Below are 9,214 nucleotides of genomic sequence, written 5' to 3' on the forward strand. Positions count from 1 at the left end.
CATCCCCTACATGCTGAACTACATCACTACACTACATCCCCTACATGCTGAACTACATCACTACACTACATGTCCCTATACACTGCACTACATCACAGTACTACATCCTCTACACCCTGAACTACATCACTACACTATATTCCCCTATCCACTGCACTACATCACTATACTACATCCTCTACACCCTGAACTACATCACTACACTACATGCCCCTATATACTGCACTACATCACAGTACTACATCCTCTACACCCTGAACTACATCACTACACTACATGTCCCTATACACTGCACTACATCACTATACTACATCCTCTACACCCTGAACTACATCACTACACTACATGTCCCTATACACTGCACTACATCACTATACTACATCCTCTACACCCTGAACTACATCACTACACTACATCGCTACACTACATCCTCTACACCCTGAACTACATCACTACACTACATGCCCCTATATACTGCACTACATCACTATACTACATCCTCTACACCCTGAACTACATCACTACACTACATGCCCCTATATACTGCACTACATCACAGTACTACATCCTCTACACCCTGAACTACATCACTACACTACATGTCCCTATACACTGCACTACATCACTATACTACATCCTCTACACCCTGAACTACATCACTACACTACATGTCTCTATACACTGCACTACATCACTATACTACATCCTCTACACCCTGAACTACATCACTACACTACATCGCTACACTACATCCTCTACACCCTGAACTACATCACTACACTACATGCCCCTATCCACTGTACTACATCACTATACTACATCCTCTACACCCTGAACTACACCACTACACTACATGCCCCTATCCACTGTACTACATCACTATACTACATCCTGAACTACATCACTACACTACATGCCCCTATATACTACACCAAATCCCCCCCATCTGGGAGGCAAAGCGGAGGTTGATACTGCTACCTGGGAGCACAGTGCCGATAATAAAGTCTATCTTTAAACTCACCACAAAGCTGCTGTAGTGATACTCGGTGACAGTTGGATGTTGTCCAGGCTCTAAGTTTCCACTGTCAAGTGGACAGCTAGCAAAGTGAACCTTTGATTTCTGTAATATCGGTGACTGCACCTGTTAGCAAGCATAAGCCTGGGGCAGTGTGGTGTAGCCTACAGCTTGTTATCAGTTGGTGCTGGGCAGGCAGCCGGAATCATAGCCTGCTGCAGCACTGCATGGCAAAGATGAGAGTTTAAGACAGTAGCATATGAGAGATCCCAGGTACTAAAGCTCACCTGCACAGCATCGGAGGCAGCTGCAGCCAGACAGGTGGGTCAGAGACACTGTCCCGGGAGCCGTCTGCTGTCTCACTGGAGCAGCACAACACTGCCGGTAAAAAAAAACCCTGCTCCTCTGTAACTCCTCAGCGCCCCCTCAAATCCTGCACCCAGGGCGCATGCCCCCTTAGCCCCCCCCCCCCTAGTTACGGCCCTGCATGCACGGATCTCACTGATCTCATGGATCTCACTGATCTGTGCATGCTTCTGACTAAGTAATAAAACATGACCCCAAAAAAAGATACTTAAAAAAAAATAGCACCCTATTACATCTAATAGGCCCTACACACTGGTCAATCTCACTGAAAGATATGAACGATCTCATTCATTAATGAACGAGATATCGTTCATATCTTTTAGTGTGGAGGCACCAGCGATGAACGATGCGCGGCCCCGCGCTCTTTCGTCGCTGGTGAGCCGTCGGCTGTGCATGCAGGCCAATATGGACGATCTCATCCATATTTGCCTGCATTTCTATGGAGCCGGGTGATGGGGGGAGTGAAGTTTCCATCACTGCCCCCCCACCGCCGGGTCGCCCGTCAGCCGTATCCGCCATCGGGCAGCTCGGCGGCGGATCTTTAAATGTGTAGGGCCCTTAAGGCCAGTACTCACTGGCCGATGGTAGAGAGATGTGTGCTGAGCGAACCGCTCAGCACACATCTCTCCCGGCGCTCAGCACAGCGCGATCTGTGCTGAGCGTGCGGGGGGAGACGGGGGGGCCGCTCACTTCACCCAGCGGGTGAAGTGAGCGACCCGCTAGATTGGCCTGCATGCAGGCCAATCTAGCAGCAGCGATAGCGATGTGCGGGGCTGCGCATCGCTATCGCTGAGGGGGCTACACACGGAGCGATCGTGCTTAAAATCTAAGCAATCTAGTCAGATTGCTTAGATTTTAAGCAGCGATCGCTCCGTGAGTACCCCCCTTAAAGCTGTGAATTGGCAAATTTGTGATTTATGCCAGTATGGCCCCCACCTCCGTCACAGGAACACTCAGCACCCATCCATCCCCCCCTAAATCCACCATCCCCCACCTAAAAACGCATTATGGTGTTTTTGCGAACACTGCCAATAACACAATATAACCCACATTAAATTTTTAAAAAACATGCCACACAATTTTTTTTTTCAGAAACCTTTATAAAAATAAAGAAAATATGCAATAAAACACATCGCCAATTTTGGTCAAGATTCATACATTGTGCCATGAGTATGAGTGCCTTTTACAGGGACTATGCCAACAGTACAGGAATCGGGCATTTCCCAGTACAGAAGACAGAGCCGACCCTAACCAATATGATGCCCTAGGCAAGATTTTGGCTGGTGCCCCCGAGCACCACCACTGGTTCCGCCTCTGACCCTGCACCTCTTTCCCATCACCATCACCCCTCACCCATAGCAGTCCTTATTTTGGTGTTTGTACCCACTATATTTTAAAAAGGAGCAGTTCGCACATTTGGCGAACAGCCCAAAAAAGGGGTGTGTTTTTGCTGGCAAGGGGCATGGCCACATAATAGTAACCCCAATTCCAATTACACCACACAGTACTGCAACTTTATTCACATTTGATCATGCGATAGTGTCCATAATTCATATTACATCCCACAGTAGTATCACTTCACCTTATATACATTACTCCTCACAGTAGAGCCCCTTATTCACATTACATCACACTGAATTGCTCCTTATTCACATTACACCACACCCTATTGCTCTTTATTTACATTAGACGACACAGTAGTGCCCTTTCTATACGCAACGCCACATAGTAGAGCACCTTATACACATAATGCCACACATTAGTAATGCATTTATACACCTAATACCACACAGTAATGCCCCTTACACATGAGACACATTATTAATGTCCTTATAAACATAATGCACCTTACACATTTGCTGCACATTATTAGTGCCCCTATACACATAATGACACACATACAGTAGTACCCTGTTACACATATGCTGCACATTATTAATGCCCTTATACACATAATGACACACATAGTGCCCCCTACACATTTGCTGCACATTATTAGTGCCCCTATACACATAATGACACACATACAGTAGTACCCTGTTACACATATGCTGCACATTATTAAAGCCCTTATACACATAATGACACACATAGTGCCCCCTACACATTTGCTGCACATTATTAGTGCCCCTATACACATAATGACACACATACAGTAGTACCCTGTTACACATATGCCGCACATTATTAATGCCCTTATACACATAATGATACACATAGTGCCCCTATACACTTAATGACACACATACAGTAGTACCCTGTTACACATATGCTGCACATTATTAAAGCCCTTATACACATAATGACACACATAGTGCCCCCTACACATTTGCTGCACATTATTAGTGCCCCTATACACATAATGACACACATACAGTAGTACCCTGTTACACATATGCCGCACATTATTAATGCCCTTATACACATAATGATACACATAGTGCCCCTATACACTTAATGACACACATACAGTAGTACCCTGTTACACATATGCTGCACATTATTAATGCCCTTATACACATAATGATACACATAGTGCCCCTATACACTTAATGACACACATACAGTAGTACCCTGTTACACATATGCCGCACATTATTAATGCCCTTATACACATAATGATACACATAGTGCCCCTATACACATAATGACACACATACAGTAGTACCCTGTTACACATATGCCGCACATTATTAATGCCCCTATACACATAATAACACACATACAGTAGTACCCTGTTACACATATGCCGCACATTATTAGTGCCCCTATACACATAATGACACACATAGTGCCCCTTACACATATGTTGCACATTATTAATGCATTTTTACATGACACACATAATGCTCCTTACACATATTCCGAACACTACTGCACAACCAACCCACTCACATGCACACAGCACTCACACTGCCACTAACACTGTGACCTCTGCCTCTGCTTGGATACAGATGTGTCCTCATAAATCTTGCCTCAATGCAAACGTCTGTCACCTTTTTTTTTTCATGAAAATGCATCTTATTTGCATTGCTATGTGGCTAGGATGCACAAGCAGCTTCTGCTGATTAAAATGATATGCAGCATGCCTATATACTGTGTGAGACTGTGGCTGTATCTGCATATGAAATGCTACACACAGAATATAGGCATGCCGCATATCATTTTTTTTTTTAATATTAATTTTTTATTGTTTTGCGGGTAAACAAAACAATTGTGATAGGGATACAGAAAAGAAAAGAGGGGGGGAGGGGGGGTACACACATCAATCAGCATAATACAAAGTAACATAAAGAGTTTTATACAAGACATTGTACATAAAAGGGGGAATGCAGGAGTCAATCATGCCTACATGAGATTCATTTTAAGCCAATAGCAAATATACCTAGGTGTCCTGAGGGGGCGTGGAGTTTGGTGGGCGACTATGCCAGTAAGTGGACCACGGATACCATCGGAGCAGTGGGGATGAGGAGGTAGAGGCATAGGCCACTCCCGCCATCTCAAATTCGTAATGTGACTGTACGGCCATTTCTATTGCTGAGATATGGGGAGCCTCGGTAGAACGCCAATGGCGAGCGATTGAAAGTTTTGTTGAGATAAGGATATGACCTAGTATATAGCGATCACCTGGCGTTAAATCACCGTAGTATAGGTGGAGGAGGGCCAGTCGTGGATGAGGGGAAATATGGTGGCCTAGGACTGATTCTATGAGGTGGAAGACCGATGTCCACAATGAGGTAAGTACAGGGCAATCCCAGAAAATATGCATTAAAGTGCCGACCATTCCACAATTCCGCCAGCACATTTTGGATGTGGAGGGTTGCATCGCATGGAGGCGGGATGGGGTGAAATACAGGCGGTAAAGAAGTTTATAAGACAGTTCTATATGAGATATACATCTAGAGACCGTGTAGCAGGATCTATTATCTTTTCCCATTCCTCCTCTGAGATTGAGCATTTAAGGTCTACCTCCCATTTCAACTGAAAGGAGGCTTTCTGCATTGGTCGGGGATTATTAATGTAATTATACCATTTGGTAATACCTCCCCTGCCTTCCCCTGTCTCCAGGGACTTTTGGACAAGTTTAGGTAAGGAGGAGGGGGGGATGGGGGGTGTCGAGACTCCGTGGTGCCAATGTCTAAGCTGCAAATATTTATAAAATTCCCCACGTGGTAGTAGGAAAGTTTCCTGGATCTGAGCAAAGGGAAGGAGGGCACCATGCGCCATTATATCCTGTAAAGACCGGATTCCCTGTGATATCCAGTAATCGAATCTCAAGTCAGGGATCAAGGAGGCTATTCCAGTCAATGATATGGCCGTAGTGGGGAGAGTTATGTCATTTCCACTTCGCACTACCTCCAACCAGGCTTTCCTAGCAGATTGGGCAGAGAGAGACCGATTGATTAATATTGTGCCCTCAGGTTTAGGGAGTAACAATACATCGCTCAGGGGTAACGGGGCTATAAGACCTTGTTCCAGTTGTACCCACGATTTACACGTGGGTTGAATATACCATGCCCCTATTTGTGCCAGACGGCAAGCCAGTTGGTATGTGTGCAATTCCGGGAATGCCAAGCCCCCGTCCCGTTTGGGTCGAGTCATTGTTTTCCTGGCTAACCTTGGTTTTTTGCCTTTCCAGACATAAGAGTTAAATATCGCGTTAAATGTGGATAGAAGGGAGTTGGGCACGAGGAGGGGGATGGCCCGGAACAGGTACATAAGTCTGGGAAGGATCATCATTTTCAGCGCGGCTATTCTCCCCAGCCATGATACATGTTGCATCATCCAGTCCGTGACCAGGGTTGTGGATTTGCGCAAAAGGGGGGGGGGATAGTTAGCGGATATCATATCTTCTAGTTTCGTAGTAATATGGATTCCCAGATATTTGAGGCTTCTATCCTGCCAGGAGTACGAGTAGGAAGCCTTGAGTTCAGACAAGAGAGAAGGCGTAAAATTAATAGGGAGTGCCTCTGTCTTAGTGTTATTAAGTTTATAGTAGGATACCGCTGAATAATCGGACAAGAGTGTGTGTAGCGCCCTCAGGGAGGAGGGAGGGCTAGTGAGAATCAAAAGGACATCGTCTGCGAAAAGACAAATCTTATGAGAATGTCCCGAAAATTCCACTCCTGTAATCGAGGGTGAGGATCGTATTTTTTCGGCCAATGGTTCCATCGCCATGGCAAAGACTAGTGGGGATAAGGGGCACCCTTGGCGAGTGCCGTTCGCAATGGAAAAGGGGGATGAGAGCAGTCCGTTCACACACACCCTTGCCGAGGGGAGAGAACCGCATATCATTTTAATCAGCAGAAGCTGCTGATGCCCTTAGGCATATCAAATGCCCTAGGCAATTACCTAGTTTGCCTATGCCTATGGTCGGCTCTGACAGAAGAGGCAAACCCAGTGCAGCAAATTTCCAGTCTTGAAGGAAAACAAGAAGCATACCTCCCAACTGTCCCGATTTTCGTGGGACAGTCCTGTTTTTTAGTACTGCCACAGTGTCCCGCGGTGGGGGGGCAGTTGGGAGGCTCTTGCACACAGAACAGCGGTGAATAGTCACTGTGCACAGCATCTATTCATTAGAGATGGAGGGAGAGGGGGCGTGGCCAGCAGCTCACAGAGCGCTGGCCATGCCCCCATACTGATGGAAAAAGGGGGCATGGCTTGTGATCGCAGCAATTTTACGTAGCCATACCCCATTTCCTACAAGGCACGCCCCTTTTTCGGGCGGGCGCGGCTATGCCGCGCCAAAGCGTGCCTCCTCATCTCCTCCCAAAGTTGGGAGGTATGCAAGAAGTGCAGTGATCGCAACAATCCGTAGTCCGGGACAGTGAGGTCACAAGACCGACGCTGCAGTACTAATGACTTCATAAAGTTCACTTGGAGCAAGAGCGTAGGATAAGGTCACCAGAAGATTTTTCCAACAAAACTAAAAAAACGAATCCGAAATAAAAATAGCGTGGGTCGCCCAGCACAGAGGACTGTGTACTAGGCATATCCAAGTACATGCCACTGGACGAGGTGATAGAATGGGGGGAGGGGCTGGGCTGTGTGGCTCCCGCCGGAAAAAAAGACATTTGCGGAGGAGGGTTTACCGGTGCATGCTCCATGGGAGGGTAGTATGGGAAGGTGGGAGGGGACAAATTTGGGAGATGCCAATGGTCAGTTGGCACTATCTCACACGCCGGTACCAGTGTTTGGCGCCTGGCGCGTGAGGTAGCCTCATAGACTAACCGTTTCTGGATCATCTTTTGATCCATCATCAACCGCATCTCCGCTAGAATATAATTGCAGAATTGTTGATCCACATCCGGGGGCCTATGCAGAACCTCCTCGGCCCATTGGAAAAACTGCTGGGAGCCAGAGGGGGGGGGGGGGTATAGGGGGCAGAAGTGGTCCTCCTCGCCGTGCGTTTTGTTCTTGTTGGACGTGGCTGCAGGGGTGCCACCGGCTCCTTTACCGGCTCCTCCACTTCTGCCCCTTGGCCTGTGGTAGGCTTTTCCTCCAGCTCCGGGGTAGGTTCCTGCAATATAAGAAAAACAAAAATGAGGTCTATGTAAAAATTTGTGGGTGGCATATGAAACAAATGTGTGTGTCCTTACCAGATCCAGACTCTCCTGGGCCTCCTCTTCCACAAGAACTGGAGACTCTGGATCCAGATGGTCCCGTGACCTTACCCGTGGCTCTTGCTCCATAATGAACTTAAATTGGTCATAGTACCACAGCGTCGGCTTATAGACCTCATCAGTCCCGGCTCCGGAACGCTGTGAATCCTGCACCTTCTTGTGTTCCTTGACAGAGACTGTTCGGAAATTTGCTATTTTCTTCTTCACCCAAGTCACAGACTCACATCGGGCAACAGAGGATCTGCCTCTACTGTACAGGATGAGCTGCTGATGTGCCCCATTTCTCTTTGTTCTGTTGGCATAGTCCGGACTTCTGACACACCACAGGCACTCGTTCTCATGGTACAGATCGATGAACCCTGACCAGAATTGGCAGTGCTCGTCAGTCGTCATTGCTGCTTGAAAATAAAATAACACAATTAACCTACAAAATACAACCGTCACATAAAAATAGCCTAAAAATACTATTAATTAACATTAAACAACATTATCACATTAAAATATGCAGCACCCCAAAAATGCATCCCTTAATGCGTCTCCCTCGTCCCCCCAAACATTGGTGGTGTACAGTTTCCCCTCTCTATGCAGCATCCCTTGTCCCCGTGTGCCTCTCAGTGGTGCAAGTAGAAAAAATGTCTTAGTGGTACTGTGTGCGCGTGCCAAAGGTGTGCAGGCCCCCCAATAAAGGGTGTGACCAAATGCCACATGGGGCAAAGCCAATTAAAATGGGGGTGTGATACACATATGGGGGGCCAGATACACATATGACCCCCAATGCCTGAAACATACATTGCCCCCCGGTGCCAGATACACATATAACCCCCAGTGCCTGAAACACACATTGCCCCCCGGTGCCAGATACACATATAACCCCCAGTGCCTGAAACACACAGTGCCTCCCGGTGCCAGATACACAAATGCCTCACAGTGCCTGAAACACACATTGCCCCCCCGGTGCCAGATACACAAATGCCTCACAGTGCCAGAAACACACATTGCCCCCAGTGCCAGATACACAAATGCCTCACAGTGCCAGAAACACACATTGCCTCCCGGTGCCAGATACACAAATGCCTCACAGTGCCAGAAACACACATTGCCCCCAGTGCCAGATACACAAATGCCTCACAGTGCCTGAAACACACATTGCCCCCCAGTGCCAGATACACAAATGCCTCACAGTGCCAGAAACACACATTGCCCCCAGTGC

General features: G+C 47.1%; 1 protein-coding gene across 1 annotated transcript; it reads right to left on the reverse strand.

Moving 5' to 3' along the window:
- Nucleotides 1-7,655: 7,655 nt before the first annotated feature.
- On the reverse strand, nt 7,656-8,397 carry LOC134994319 (uncharacterized). Its single transcript, XM_063950970.1, has 2 exons — nt 7,981-8,397; nt 7,656-7,901 (listed from the first exon to the last, which is right to left on the reverse strand). Exons 1-2 carry the CDS (start codon nt 8,395-8,397, stop codon nt 7,656-7,658), a joined length of 663 nt encoding a protein of 220 aa, XP_063807040.1.
- Nucleotides 8,398-9,214: the final 817 nt, after the last annotated feature.

Source organism: Pseudophryne corroboree, unplaced genomic scaffold (assembly GCF_028390025.1).
Source record: "Pseudophryne corroboree isolate aPseCor3 unplaced genomic scaffold, aPseCor3.hap2 scaffold_1297, whole genome shotgun sequence".
NCBI lineage: Eukaryota > Metazoa > Chordata > Amphibia > Anura > Myobatrachidae > Pseudophryne > Pseudophryne corroboree.

Excerpts from the sequence above, each read along its gene's own strand:
- LOC134994319 (XM_063950970.1), bottom strand. The coding sequence starts at position 8,397 with ATGACGACTGACGAGCACTGCCAATTCTGGTCAGGGTTCATCGATCTG. Across the intron at positions 7,902-7,980 it reads CCCAGGAGAGTCTGGATCTG|GAACCTACCCCGGAGCTGGA; the intron begins GTAAGGACACAC and ends CTTATATTGCAG.